General features: G+C 37.0%; 2 protein-coding genes across 4 annotated transcripts in view; one reads left to right on the forward strand and one right to left on the reverse strand.

Annotated features, from left to right (window-relative positions):
- KIAA1328 (KIAA1328 ortholog) overlaps nucleotides 1–15,876 on the reverse strand; it is a 358,322-nt gene extending 342,446 nt beyond the window's left edge. Inside the window, exons 1-4 of the mRNA XM_059041354.2 lie at nucleotides 15,559–15,876; nucleotides 9,475–9,510; nucleotides 8,617–8,759; nucleotides 1,009–1,103 (exon numbers count right to left, since the gene is read on the reverse strand). Of these exons, the coding sequence (XP_058897337.1) occupies nucleotides 1,009–1,103; nucleotides 8,617–8,759; nucleotides 9,475–9,510; nucleotides 15,559–15,859 (575 nt within the window). The 5' untranslated portion in view covers nucleotides 15,860–15,876. The remainder of the gene's footprint in view (nucleotides 1–1,008; nucleotides 1,104–8,616; nucleotides 8,760–9,474; nucleotides 9,511–15,558) is intronic.
- The window catches only part of TPGS2 (tubulin polyglutamylase complex subunit 2), a 56,916-nt gene continuing 56,293 nt past the window's right edge, over nucleotides 15,593–16,215 (forward strand). For 2 of the 3 annotated variants that reach the window (XM_067016014.1, XM_067016015.1), the window contains exon 1: nucleotides 15,621–16,110. In XM_067016014.1, coding sequence (XP_066872115.1) covers nucleotides 16,029–16,110 — 82 coding nt within the window. In that variant the 5' untranslated portion in view covers nucleotides 15,621–16,028. Of the gene's footprint in view, nucleotides 16,111–16,215 lie in introns of all 3 variants that reach the window. The other variant, XM_059041393.2, reaches the window with a different exon arrangement.

The following is a 16,215-nucleotide window of genomic DNA, read 5'->3' on the forward strand; positions in this document are numbered from 1 at the left end:
CTCTACATCAGGGAACAGAAGAGTCAAAGAATTCTAGTGAAAGAGGTTACTGCTTATCTCAGGTGGCATATCACATTCAGACTAAGGCATGTACTTTGAAATCTCATACCTTGTAACCTAAACCCCCAAAACATCACTGCTTTTTGTCATCTTTTATACCTGTGATTCTATGATTTAATAAGGTAATTTTTAACTTCGGTCTTTCTAGAAAAGCCTCTGCAAACATCTTTTAAGGTCTCAAAATGAAACACTTCATGTAGTTATCTTTAATTAAAAATAGAGAAAGAAGAAAAAGACCTACTATTTCCAAACATGAAATTCAATGATAAAAATAAATACAATTTTATCAATTTTTAGGTATGGCCTTCCTCTAAACTTAACTTTTATAATTTATATTAATACATTCCTCTATAGGCATCTTCATTTATTATTTAAGACCCCAAAACTTGATATGTATATTAACAAAAAATTATACAAAGTAAATATGCTTCATACACATCATTAATAAACTGGAATAGTATATCCAGACAGCTAAGAACTCTCATTCTCAAAATTTTAAATCCCTTATTTGAAAGTATCAGAAGTTAGCAAAATGACAACTTGTATTCTTGTGAAAGATGACAATAAAATGAATGTTCTTTTCTGTTTCAGATACTAAACAAAACCAAAGTGCTATGCCTCTGATTACAATATCAACCTACATCAATAGCAGATCTTAGTTTCAAAATGTTCCTTCTTGATAAATGACTGCTGCAGATATTTCCATGAAACAATTTGGGAAATTAAATAAACCAGAAAACATAACTGGAGAGTGTTTCTTTTCCATTTTATGTTTTTTTCTACTTTTCTTTTTGGCACCACAGGATACCTTTTTTTTCTAAAAGTCACTGCTCCCATAAGATCAATGACACAATGACACAATGACATCAGAACATATTTGTAATTTTCTATTTTCAAAAAAACCACTCTCTCATATAGTAATGCATTTCATATAAGGTTTTGTCTCACCTGGCCAGTTCTTTAATTAAGTTTGCAATGCGTCTTTTGTCTTCAAGACATAAATCCTTCAATGATGCACTCTTTATTCCTCCCCTGCAGAAATTCTTAAAAAAAAAAAAATCCTTCTGATCAACTTTCACAAAAAACAATTTTTAAGACTTTTTGAGAAATTTCTTAAAATAAGCACAGGAGATGAAATTTCTTGGATCTCTTTTATCTGGTAGAACACTATTTACCATTTCATTTAAACCTACTGTGAACTCAACACAGGCTAAGGAACTATCTGTCCACCAGGGGACATCTGAAATTTACACAGAAAAGCACACAGAAAGAACTCTTAGGCAGAAATGTGCCTGCTTAAGTGTTAGGGAGTATTAAGGAAACAACTTTCCCTTGGTGAATGTCACAGAAACAAACACCTAATGGAAGATACTGAGAATCTTTCCTACACCATAGTCCCATGGCTTCTTAAAGGTGTACTAAGGCTGGCAGCAGAAGCACCAGTTCTAAGCTCTCAATATATCCAAAGGTTCATTCCAAAGGGTATTAGACCAAAGAGTAATAGTAATAATAGATAACATTATACCTAGTATTATTAGGAATATTCTAAGTATTTTATACTTATCCATTTAATTTTCACAACGTTATTAGGTAGGTATTATTCCTATTCTACAAAGAGGTTACATATCTTGCCTAGGAATACAGCAGTTAGGTAGCAAAATCAAGACTCAAGCACTGATTCCAGAGTCTATGTTCTTACCCACTGTACTATCCTATCTTTTGTGCTATAAAAAGTCCTCCTAGTTCTTGAACATCAAAGGGGGGCTTTAAAGCCATGAAACCTAGGGATTCACAAGGGAACTGGAGGTAACATGTAAAAGGAACATGTTAAAAAAAAAAAAACGAATCCTTGGCATTTGTGTAACCACAAAGTAGGTTAGTCCAATTACTTCAGGTGGCCAAGAATAATCCAAGACCCCTAAAATGAATCCTGGAATTACTGCTACCCAAATATGGAAAAGCCAGGGGAGAAAAAGGAAATGGGAAAGAGGATATGGTTAAAAAAAAAAAAAAAACATTAAATTAAATGGATTTGGCTTTAGATTTTAGATATGGTCAATTTAAGATGCCAGGAGGATATTCATGTGCAAATGTTTAGTCAGGAAGTTAGAAATGTGGGTCTGGTTCTCAAGTCAGAGTTTTAAAGATTTAAAACTCAGCCATATGTTATTATTGATAATGTTTAGATTTTTATTATTTTCTTTATACTTTTCTGTGTTGTAAAATTTTCCTTAAAGTTAAGAAAAAAATATTAGTTTTTAAAAATCATCTCCTAACCCAAGAAAATAAATTAAAATTGGTTTTTGAAAAGACAAGAGGAGAATCAGAAGCATATTACATTGTGGGAGAAAAAAGTGTCAAGAAGAATGTGGGGTTAATGGTGCTAATGATAAAAAAAGTTAAACAGAATATAAAAAGAAGTCACTGGATTTGGCAATGTAAAAAATTGCTGAAAACCCTTTAAAAGAAATTTCAGTAAACAAATAAGAGAAACCCTTGCACACAGGTAAGAACTTCAGCAGCACTGTGTTTAGGCAGAAACCTGAAAATACAAATGTTTGTCAACCAGAGTTAAACTGTGGTATATTTATACAATGGAATTCTGTAGCTACTGGTTGTTATGCTGTTGACATTCATCTTCAAACCCATCCCCCATGCTCTGTTTTGTGATGCTGAGGCTGAGACTCTGGAAACTTCATTTCTTCTTTGCCACAGCGTTCTGTTAAACTCTGCCAACAGGAAGAACTAGAGGCTCTCAGAGGAAGAAAGGACGCATTCCTTTCTCTTTGCTTCCTGTTTCTATCAGTGCCACCCCTGTCAGAGCTCTTTACCCTGGCAAGAACAGCTGATTCCAGTTGGTAATTCTTCTAGCCCTCGTAGAACCAGCCTTTATCATGTCTGCTTGGGGACAGCAATACCAGTCAGGCTGGTTTCCCATCATTGGTGGTCAAAGTTCCAGCTCTAAGTGGCTCCCCATCCAAGCTTCTAGGTTTTAATAATTCCAACTTGTTCTGTTTTCCCAGTCCTAAAGATGGTGGTTGTTTCTTGCAGTTACTACCTACACGATAACCTAGTGTGCCCTTTTTGCTTTTCAGTTCTCCAGCCCCAATTTAACAAGTCTTTATATTAAATACTCTCAGTTAAAATAACTGACTAAACCCTGACTGAAATATCAGTGAAAGGAAATGAAATATAACTATATGCAACATAAATAAATCTCAGGAACATAATGTTGAACAAAAAAGCAAATCACACAATACAAGATCATTTATATAAAGTCTGAAATATATATAAAACTAAACATTGTTTAAAAAATAAATACATGTTTAGACCATATAGGACAGGGGTTGGTAAACTACGATTGCAAGCCAAATCTGGCCCAAAGCTTGTTTTTGTAGGAAAGGTTTATTAAAACGCAGCCATGGGGGACTTCCCTGGTAGCGCAGTGGTTAAGAATCTGCCTGCCAATGCAGGGGACATGGGTTCAAGCCGGGTCTGGGAAGATCCCACATGCCGTGGAGCAACTAAGCCCATGCACCACAACTACTGAGCCTGCGCTCTAGAGCCCGCGAGCCACAACTACTGAGCCCACGTGCCACAACTACTGAAGCCTGCGTGTCTAGAGCCCATGCTCCACAACAAGAGAAGCCATCGCAATGAGAAGCCTGCACACCACAACAAAGAGTAACCCCACTTGCCGCAACTAGAGAAAGCCCGCATGAAGCAATGAAGACCCAACAGAGCCAAAAATAAATACATTAATTAATTAAAAACAAAACAAAACACAGCCATGCACATTCTTTTATACACTGACGTACATATGGCTTTTTCCACACTATAATGGCAGACTTAGATAATTAAGACAGAAACCATGTGTCTCACAGAGGCTAAATATTTTCCATCTGGCCCTTTACAGAAAAAGTTTGTCAACCCCTGATATAGAAAAGCAAAAGAATGACAAACACAAAATTCAGGATAGAGATTACCAAAAAAGATGCTATGCTATAATAAGGGAAGGATACATCTCTACAGACAGACACTACCTCAGACTGCAAGGAAGTCTGAGGCTCTTCCTAGTCAATCTTTCTTTCTTTCTCCTCTCACAGTTGCCAGACTTGTAGTGAAATTTTAAGTCTCTCCTTGAATTACAATAGCATCATGGCAATTCAACGGGGAAAAGAATGGTCCTCTTAATAAATGATACTGGACCAACAGACTATCAGTATGGAAAAATGAACTTGCTATAAAGTTTGTTGCATTTTTAAATCTCAGGACAGTTGAAATAAAAGGAATCCAAACTGAAAAGGGGTATGTAAAACTATCTCTATTCAGAGATGACATGATCTTATATATAGAAAATTGTAAGAAATTTACCAAAAAACTATTAGATTAGAACTAATAAATGAATTTACAAAGGTTGCAGGATAAAAACTCAACTGTGTTTCTGGACACTAGCAGTGAAAAATGCAAAAATGCAATTAAGAAAACAATTCCATTAATAGTAGTATCAAAAAGTATAAAACACTTAATACTTGAAAATAAATTTAACAAAAGGAGTATAAGGCATATACACTGAAAACTATAAAACATCACTGAAAGAAATTAAAGAAGACCTAAATAAATAGAAGAACATTTTACACACAATATTCAAGGACTGGAAGACTTAATAGTATAAAGTTGAGAGTACTCTCCAAATTGCTCTGAAGACTCAACACAACATAGGGGTGGGGGAGTAGGAAATACAAACTGTGGGGTGTAAGATAGGCTCAAGGATGTATTGTACAACATGGGGAATATAGCCAATATTTTGTAATAACTGTAAATGGAAAGTAACCTTTAAAAATTGAACTAAAAAAATTTAAAAATTAAGAAAAAAAAGAGTCCCAATCTCCTAATTTATGAGATTAACATATACACAGTACTATATATATATAATAGATAACCATCAAGGACCTACTATATAGCACAGGGAACTAGACTCAATATTTTGTAATAACCTATAAGGCAAAAGAATCTGAAAAAGAAAAAAATATATATATATATAATATATAGTATATATACAATATATACATAAAAAACTGAATCACTGTACTATACACCTGAAACTAATATAACATTGTAAATCAACTATACTTGAATTAAAATTTTTTAAAATTTTTTTTAAAAAAGATTCAAAACAATTGCTACTGAAATCCAAGTTGACTTTTGTGCAGAAATTGACAAGTTGATTCTATAATTCTTATGGAAATGCAAAGGACCCAGAGTAGCCAAAACAACCTTGAAAAGGAAGAACAAACTTGGAGTATTTACACTTCCTGATTCCAGGACTTACTACAAAGCTACAGTATACTAAAGCAATGTGGTATTGGGATTAAAATAGAAATATAGATCAATGGAATAGAATTGAGATTACAGAAACAAACACATTTATGATTAACAGATTTTCAACAAGGGTGGCAAGACAATCAAAGGAGAAAGAATGGTCTTTGCAACAAATGATGCTGAGACAACTGGAAATCCACATGCAAAAGAATGAAGTTGGGTCACTACCCATAGTATGTACAGAAATTACATCAAAATGGATCAAAGCCTAAATGTAATATCTAAAGTTATAAAACTCCTAGATATTGGTATAAATCTTTGAGACCTTGGTTTAGTCAATGATTTCTTAGATATGACAGCAAATAAATAATTAAATAAATAAAAGGAAAACACTGATAAGTTGGACTTCATCAAAATTTAAAACTTTCAAGCTTCAAAGGACACCAATAAGAAAGTGAAAAGAGGATTTCACTCGTGGCACAGTGGTTAAGAATCTGCCTGCCAACGCAGGGGACACGGATTCGAGCCCTGGTCTGGGAAGATCCCACATGCCGCAGAGCAACTAAGCCCATGTGCCACAACTACTGAGCCTGCACTCTAGAGCCAGAAAGCCACAACTACTGAAGCCCGCTTGCCTAGAGCCCATGCTCCGTCCACAACAAGAGTAGCCCACACAACATAACGACGAGTAAGCCCCCATTCGCCACAACTAGAGAAAGCCTGCGCACAGCAGTGAAGACCCAATGCAGCCAAAAATAAAAATAAATAAATAAATTTTATTTAAAAAAAAAAAGAAAGTGAAAAGACAATTCACAAAATGAGAGAAAATATCTGCAAATCATATATCTGACAAGGAACTTGGAGATGGAATCTATAAAGAACTCTTACAACTCATCGATAAGAAGACAAACAACCTAATTGAAAAAGATCTGGATAGACATTTCTCTAAAGAACACATACAGGGCTTCCCTGGTGGCGCAGTGGTTGAGAGTCCACCTGCCGATGTAGGGGACACGGGTTCGTGCCCTGATCCGGGAAGATCTCACATGCCACAGAGCGGCTAGGCCCGTGATCCATGGCCGCTGAGCCTGCGCGTCCGGAGCCTGTGCTCCGCAACGGGAGAGGCCACAGCAGTGAGAGGCCCACGTACCGCAAAAAAAAAAAAAAAAAAAAAAAAAAATGGCCAAGAAGCACATAAAGAGATGATCATTATGGGCCATTAGGAAAATACAAATCAAAACCACAATGAGATACCACTTCACACTCACTATGACAATTATAAATAAAAAAAGATGGATATAAAGTGTTGGTGAGAATGTGGAGAATCTGGAATCCTCATACATTGTTGGTGGAATGTAAAATGGTATAGCTACTTTGGTAGTTCATCAAAAGGTTAAACATAGAATTACTATATGACCCAGAATTTCTACTTCTAGGTGTATACACAAGAAAGTTGAAAACATACATCCACACAAAAACTTGTACATGAATGTTGACAGCAATATTATTGATAATAGCCAAAAAGTGTAACAACCCAAATGTCCTTCAACTGGTGGTTAAAAAAAAAATGTATTGAGCCATAAAAAGGAATGAAGTAAAGATACATGATACAACATAGATGAAACTTGAAATCACTATACTAAATGAAAAAAGCCAGTCACAAAAGGCCACATATTACATTATTCCAGTTATATGAAATGTCCAGAACAGACAAATACAGAGAGACTAAAAGCAGATTAGTGGTTGCCAAGAGCTGATATGAATGGGGAATAGTTTCTATTCACTATAAAACACACAAACCATTATATGAAAAAATACTTTCAATTTTTGATAAGAACTTGCAAATTCAACTATTCACATCCTAGTGTGAAGTATATACACTGGGGATATAAGTAACATAGGCAGGCCTTTTGAGCTAATCACAGTTAAATCCTGTAGATAACTAAATGTAAAACAGTTGACCCTTAAACAACATGGGTTTGAACTACACAAGTCTACTTACAAGCAGATTTTTTTCAATAAATATATTGGAAAACTTTTTGGAGATTTACAACAATTGGAATAAGCTTGCAGACGAACCACACAGCCTAAGAAATATTTTTTTAAAAATTAAGAAAAAAGGTGTGTCATGAATGCATAAAGTAAGTATATGTAAATATACATATAACATTCAAAATACGTGTTAATTGACTATTTATGTTATCAGTAAGGCTTTCATTCAACAGTAGGCTATTAGTAAAGTTTTGGGGAGCCAAAAGGTATATGCAAATATTCAACTGCCCGGGGTTCAAACACCCCTAACACCTGTGTTGTTCAAGGGTCAACTGTAATTAGTAACAAACTAGACATTGAAAATTTCAATATCTAAACATAAACCAGGTACTGAAAAACATTTTTTATATAGAGTTCTATAGCAAATGATTTTGGCTTTGTAAACATTCGTCTTTACAGCGCTTCTGCCGTTGTAATACAAAAGTGGCAATAACATAACACTAGAAGACTGAGAGTGGCTGTGTTCCAGTAACACTTTACTTACAAAACAGGAAGAAGCAGATTTGGCCTACAAGTCATAGATTGCCAAACCCTGAGTTAAACTCCGGTTGGGGAGACAAAATATAAAAAAAAGTAAAGTGAAATAAATGAATCAGATAGAGCATATACCAAAGGAATGTACAGACACTATTACAGAGGCAAAGAAAGACAAGGGAGAAATCAATGACTGAGCTATAAAAATAAAGTCTTTATGATATTATTTGCCAAATGAAGGAAATAATAATAATAACACAGGCTAATTTTGTTTTAATAAAGCATTTTCTTATATACAAAGGTTTGTTTATCCATCATCAACTAACAAATTCACATGAACAAAAATCACAAAGGACACCTAATAAAAGAAAAATATTGTCAATTTGATTTACTATCTCCACACAGATAAGGATGTAAGTCTTTGGAGACATACTAAGACAATAAATGTTTCTTAACTAAGGCTTAAAGCAAGCCTGGACATTTTGGAACAAAATGAGTAATACATATACTTTATATTCATACTAAGCAAAGCATCCTAGAATCCTCTGTATCTTTAAAAATGCTTGTAGATCATCTAATGTTCTTTCAAGGGCTCTTCTACCCTTATCTATCAGTTATTGGTCAGCACAAAAAAATGACTTACTGGTCAGCATTTATAAGGAAAATAAGGGAAAAAAAATCAGAAAAAGAAAAAAAGAAATTACTGACCTGTTCATCTACTGAATCTCCTGCACCTTTTAAAGACTCCATGGAGACTGAAGTAGCAGTCACCCTGGAAGTCTTAAGTTTAACATCAGCTTTTGGATTCACCATCTTGTGTCTTGATCTGATATTTCCTTCTGTAGAAATTCCTAAGGATTTCCATCAAACAAGATTTCAAAATTATATCTTTTCATTCTCTTAAACCCTCCCCCCCCAACCTCTTCCTTGATGTCCTGTACTTATGGCACGTGATGGGGAAATCTCTTACTTTATAAACTTCATTTTAAGGCTCTGTTAATAAACAATGAATCATGAAAAGATGATGGTTTGCATGCAAAGATTCAACTGAAGTATTTTTAAATGGGGATGTGAACGTCTGTAAGTCACATTAAAACCAATAAACTACAACATACCATACATACCTTAACTTATTGGAAATTAAAAATCTGATTTTTCACATAATTAGGATGCCTCCAGTGGTTCAGTTTTACTATTCATCTCTTAACAACCAGTAAGTAAGCTTTAAAGTCTATTACATAAACACTATATAAAGAAGTTTTCACATTTTTTTGAAATATAAAATTTAAACTATTATTTGTAATCTGACAAGAAAAGAATCTCTTGCTCTTCAACACATGAGTGAAGTATTCTGTAAATTCATCAAAAGCTGACTTGCCCAGCCAGCCCCTAAAATAGGCAGTATTTCAAACCTTGGTGGGGTCATACCAAACTTTAAAAAAAAAAAAAGGTTCTGATGAACTGTTCTGCATCTACTTATACCTACAAAGTTATCCTAATGTTTTTATTTTCTCCTAACTCTTAAGAAGCAAAGGAAGTTTACCAAATTAATGCAGAAAATCATACCTGGAACATACACTACTGACTGTTCTTCATCAGAAACTATGTAGGAAGACATAAAGGAAAATACTAGAAAAGATTATCCAACATCCAAACACTGTTGTTCTGTACTTCTGTTATAATTTGTAATTTCTTTTGACCTGGGAGTTTATAACTAGTTTTTAAAAACAAAACTAGAAAGCACCATAATTAAAATAAATGTAGCAAAATTAATAATCTTTTAAAGTTCACCTTTATATATTCACAACTATCTGCTTTGTAAAAATTCTGGAAGGCCTTGTTCCATAAAAGTTTTATCTATGCTGATTCCCAAGTGAGATACACTACAAATCAGTTTCCTTTCATTTTCTTTCCTTTCTTAAACAAGGAGTTAAATACTCCATTTTGCTCATCATCGGTGAATGACAAGTTATTTTAGGCATGAATTCGTAATTTCAAAGTGAGCTTTAGCTTTTAATTTTAAAGTAAGCTTTAGCATTGACATATATACACTACCAAATGAAAAATGGATAGCTAGTGGGAAGCTGCTGCATAGCACGTGGAGATCAGCTCTGATGCTTTGTGACGACCTAGAGGGGTGGGATAGGGAGGATGGGAAGGAGGCTCAAGAGGGAGGGAATATGGGGATATATGTACACTTATAGCTGATTTACTTTGTTGTACGATAGAAACTAACACAACATTGTAAAGCAATTATACTCTAATAAAGATATATTAAAAAAAGAATTTGTAATTTCAAAGTGAGCTTCAGCTTTGAAGAACACTGTTTGAAGGCAAGTCAAACATGCAAATACAAAAAACATTTTTTATTCTTCTGCAGTATATTCATGAAATGTCTCAAGAAGCCCTACTATTTAACAAGTTGAAGAAATTTAAGACAAAAAGAACTATTTTGAATTTCAAAAGGAGAAATTCAGAAAGGCTAGAACACTGCTACAGAAAGGGAACCAATATAATAAGAAAGTTTACTTTCCAGAAATAAAATTTTATTCAGAACTATATCTAAATCCAGGTATGTCCACCATTTGATAACCTTCTATTACGCTTCCAGGAAGTAAGTGTCCAAACAATTTTTTCCAAATGATCTAGAAAATACTAAAGTTTTCTGTTACTTTATAAAACACTTTCTTTTCCAAAATTTGTAGACAAACCAATTATTAACTATTTCCTCCTGGGAGAAGGCTGGAATAAAACAGTGGATTAATAACATGTTAAAAAGTCAATATATTTCAGTTCAGAAACAATTCTAGTAATGGAATCTTTTCAAGGAATGCTGATTGGAAATGCCTACAATCCCTATGGAACACAAAGATGGTGCTTACTGCCTGAGCTGCCAGGTGGTTTCTAACAGCTCTCTGTAGCACTATCACAGCTTCAAGCTTTTGGCTGATAGGGCTTCTAAAAACTTTAAATTCCCATATACATCAGGGATGGAGCTTAGAAAATTTTAGGAGGCACATAAGACAAGTAAACAAGCAAAACCTTAGACCCCACAAGTCCAAGGAAATTGACTGCAACTAACACTGGAGCAGAGAGAGAATTTCTAAATTCACTCACATGCAATCCAAAAAAAAATCCTTACAAAATGAAATTGTGCACGCTCTTTAACAGCAGATTCATTTTTTATATCCCTTGGGATTGCACACATTGCAGGTGCTCAATAAATGTTTAATCATTTGCTGTTGGAAATATACACATGGGAAAAAGTACCCAGGGGAAAAAATTCAAGATGACCCAGGACATGTTCCATATGGCAGTGTCTTCAATTAGAGTATAAAGTAGTGATGAATTTGCAGAATATTCTTCATCTCCAAGGATGACCTATGGAAAGACTGACATAACAGAGTCCTGGAAAACACACTACACTTCTCTGGATCATTCACAAAGGAGCCTGCTCAACAGCTGGAAGAGACCAGCCACTAAGGACCCCACTCAGCTGCACCTTGATTTGGAAGCTCATCAAGTATTTTACACTTTCTCCTCTCTTCTCAAACCAGATGCCACCTTCCCCATCCTTACTCTAAGCTAATAACTTTGCTTCCTATTTCTTTAACAAAAACAAACTGTAGAAGCCTTCCACAAGCTTCTATTTGCAGATGACATACTACATATAGAAAACCCTAAAGACTCTACCAAAAAACTGTTAGAACGAATAAATAAATTCAGTTTGTTTATAAACAAAAGTTGTAGGATACAAAATCAATATATAAAAATCTGTTACATTTCTATACAAGAATAACCAACTATCAGAAAGACAAATTAGGAAAATAATCCAATTTACAAATGCATCAAAAAAGAGTAAAATATCTAGGAATAATTTTAACCAAGGAGGTGAAAGACCTATCCACTGAAAACTATAAGACATTGATAAAAGAAAATGAAGAAAACACAAATAAATAGATATTCCATGCTCATGAATTGAAAGAATATTGTTAAAATGTCCATAAAGCAATCTACAGATTCAATGCAATCTCTATCAAAATTCCAATGCCATTTTTCACAGAAATAGAACAAACAATGCTAAAATATGGAACCACAAAAGACCCCAATTAGACAAAGCAATTTTGAAAAAGAAGAATAAAGCTGGAGGTATCACACTTCCTGGTTTCAAAATATTGCAAAGCTATAGTTATCAAAACAGTACAGTACTGGCATAAAAACAGACACAAAAGACCCCCCATGATAGCTACATTTTTCCTGCTTTATTTTTCTCCATGGCAACTGTAATCACTGGACATATAATATTATTTTACTTATTCATGAACTCATCTCATTTCACTAAAATGTAAGCACCAAGCAGGTGAAGATTTGCACCGTTTTGTTCAATGTTGTATCTCCTAAGGTCAAAGCATGCCTGGCTCACGGTAAACCATCTATGAATGAATGAAACTGATATTTATTTAATCCTATGAGGCACTGTCCAACAACTCAGTGTTATCCTTCTCTTTCTGTCCTATTCAAAATATGCACACAAAACCCACTAGCTACATCCATGCCAAATTTCTTTTCAAGTATAAAAACACTAAATAAACAGACCTTTACAAGTTTTTATAAATAAGACAGAAATATTTGAAATTGCCTCCATCCAACCTATCCTTTCTAATCATTTGTAATCTATCTTCAGCTCATTATCTTAAGAACCCAAATATTTACCTTCTTCAAATACAAAGATTCCCAACAAATACATATCTTATGGCAAAGTCAAAGAGACACAATATATACCAAATGTATACTGGACCTCTTATTGGGTTCTATGTGCCACCTTAGTTCTACTTGGCTCATTTGGAAGTGCCTCAATAAGACAAGTACAGCAAATTATAAAGAGTCTTTAATGCTCAAGTTTCCAGAAGTAAAGTAGTAATGAGAAACCCAAGGCAGAAGTGGTAGAGAGAAGTAAGTATAGTTACCCTACATCACCAGGATCTGAAGAAAATAAACTTAGTACTTCCCACTCTCCCCTAACCTTATTAGTTTGAATCACTTACCAACAACGTGTGTATTATTATTATTACTAACCACAATGATTTTCCTGACTAGTATTATTATTTTAACATCAACGTAAAGTCTATTTTTAATTAAAAACTCAATGGCAGAGATTATAGCTACTGCAATGTTCCGACCAGGTCCTTTACAGTTAATATTTGTTAATATCAAGTTCATAATACTGTTAATGATAATACACTTGAGTGCACTTCAGCAAATTTAGATACTGCAGAAACACTAACTTCTTTTAATATTACCAGGAGCTATAATGAAGGAGGAAAGCAGTTTATGGCCAAAGGGGCATATTCTACTTGCAGATTTAAGCCATAAATGACAACATGGCATACTCATTGTTTACACATTGGGTATGAAGACATACCTTGTGCAAAACAGCACTGCTGAATCATACTGTGCAGGAGATACATAACTCATAAGAACAACAGTATGAAAAAGGTGATATTCAGTCACAGATGATCTGTCCTCACATGATGGAAACATCCAGGACTAGGAAATCGCTCAATCATATTTCTCTAATTGTTTAGGTGAAACACTGAAAATCTTTCAATAGTGTGAAAAGACTACCAGATTATAGATGCATACTTTTTGGTCTTTCTCTATTGAAAGTTCTAACTATAAATGCTTTGGGGTGGTCTGGGAAGTCATCACGGTGACAAGAAAAGAGATCAAGATCAAAAGACACATGACTAACTCAAATGATTCATAATTATTGTTATGCTTTTTAGCAAAGATTCAGTAACAAATTTATATTTGACATTGCTTTTATGTCCTATAGAGATTAAAATGAAAATATCTGAGACTGGATATTAATTGGTCATTATGTGGAATAGGAAGGGTGATACTGGTAACCTTGCAATTCCTTTCAAGCATCTGAATTTCTACAGAATGTAATCACCACCATTTTCCCCATATAATTTCAACTCCTCACTTTGAATGGGAAGATTAGTATTTTACATAAATTTTTAGAGTAAGGGAGAGTGTAAGAGAAAAGGAAGGCTATGTGACTTCTATATGAAATAGGGAGTAATATGACTGCACGAATAACTGAGTACAGGGTTGCTAAGACCGAGAGCATAGATTCAGTTTACATACCTATTAACTTAATCAGACCCACTGCAACAGACTGTCTCCCCTCCCCACGCCCCACACACATTCTATATCAAAACAATATTCTTATATATTCTGTATCAGCACAATAGCATTGGTTATACAGAAAGTTAAGGAATAATAACCAAAGCCACATGGATGGTTATGAAAATGATTACACTAAAGAAGCACATTATAAGCTAATAATCTTCAAATATCTCTATCACAAAATTCTAACAATGCAGAGGTAATGTTTCACGAGAAAGTATGACTCATCCCAATTTCCTGACTTCCTAATTCAGCCCACTTGTTCCCAGTGTACATATTCTCTGATAGGTAAAAAAATAATTGATTTGCACAGTGCATCAGTGTGCTTTTATCCACCGTGTATGGACACGATTTCACTTGATTCTCACCAACCTATCACACAGAAGTGGTAATTTTGTTTAGAAAGTGCATAACACTAAACACGGAGCAGCAAGAAATGCAAAAATATCCCACTCTCCACGGTATGACACTTTAATCCTAGTAATTCAACAAGGGTAACTGATAATACAACTTTCTAAGTTTTACTGAGGGCTAAGTAGAATGTGCAAAGAATGATTCTGCCAAAGTTAAGAGCAATGCCTCCAACAATGCCATCACCAATCCTAGTAAACAGACAAAAATACTTGCCTCTGCCGGGCACCCAATACACTGAATGCCTTCCTTTCAGGTAACACTCCTCTAACACGAAGCAAATTATCAGAACCAAAGATCAGCCTAGAACAGTCTACCTAACACAGGGAAAGAACCAGTTTTGTCACACATCTCATCATAGATACTAATCTGGGGATACTACCGCAAGGATAAAAGCGCCACAGCTTCTCTACCATAAAACAACCCAAGAACTTCAGTCCTGCTAGTGGGACCCGCAATCTACATGCAAATCAACACTACGTCCAGGCCCTAAAATCTGCATCGCGTCTTATTCCATAATCATCATCACCAGATCATGTCCGCGTGAAACCAAGTCCACACTTCTCCGAAGATCTCAGTATGAAAATAAATCACCACTGACAGGCCTACCAAGTCCGACAAAGTTCTGACTTACTCTTAACAACGCAAACTGAGGACACTCCTAAACCAAGACAAAAAGCTCTTGGACCACCCAACACCATGCCCTCCTCCACAAGCTCACTCCGTAGGCCGGCCGGAGGTCATCTCGGGCAGAGGGACCCTTCCAGCCCCAGGAGAGGCCAAGCCTCTAGGCCATCTTTCCAGAGCTCACCGCCAAGGAGGGCTGGGAAACATCTGTGCAGAGTCCCCACGCCTGAACTCCAGCCTGGAGACAGTGCAGGCTCTCTGACACCTCATACCCAAGCAAGAGCATAGCCCAGCCGGACGGGACGGCCCCGCTACCGGGGTCCGCAGCAAGCTTCTCCCCTGCACTCCGCGTCCCTCGCGACCGCTCGCCGCACCGGGGAGAGCGCCGGCGCCCCCTGCCCGGTGGGCAAAGGATACAGTCGCGGCTCCAGAACGCCGCCGCGCCGGGGCGGGAGGGGCCCGCCACGTCCGCCATCTTGAAACAACCGCCACTCGGGGCGTCCCGCCCGGGCTGTCCAACCCCGGCCTCCAGGCCCGGTCCCGATTGGCCGCACTGCGCAGAGGCCCGCCCCCGCTTGCGCAGCCGGCCCCGGCGGGGCGGGAGGGTCCGGGCGGTGGAGTAGCTGTGTCCAGGTGGCGTGGCGTGGAGCACCCGCTGGAGCCGCGGGAACGAGCGCCCCGAGGAACTGCTACTCCCAGAGCAGCCCGGGCCCTCCATCTCCCCCGCACCGCCGCGCTCTCAGGCTCCGAGCACTACAACTCCCGGCATGCCGTGAACTCGACGGCCGCGCCTCCCCGGCGGAGTCCGGCCCTCCCTCCCGGCCGCCCCGCTCCCCCGCCCTGTCTCAGCCGCTCCTCAGACCGCGCGCGGAGCTAGGACGCTAGCCATGGAGGAGACACCGCCCCCGCTGCTGGGCAGCAACAAGCCGCACCTGGAGAAGCTGACCTTGGGGGTCACCCGCATCCTAGGTGAGTGGGACGGGGGAACGTGGGGGCCACTGCGGGACGAGGGGTGTGCAGTGGAAGCACGGAGGGAAGGCAAGAGCCGGACCCTGTAGGCCAGTGGGCATCGTG

Source organism: Kogia breviceps, chromosome 15 (genome assembly GCF_026419965.1).
Source record: "Kogia breviceps isolate mKogBre1 chromosome 15, mKogBre1 haplotype 1, whole genome shotgun sequence".
NCBI classification, from domain to species: domain Eukaryota; kingdom Metazoa; phylum Chordata; class Mammalia; order Artiodactyla; family Physeteridae; genus Kogia; species Kogia breviceps.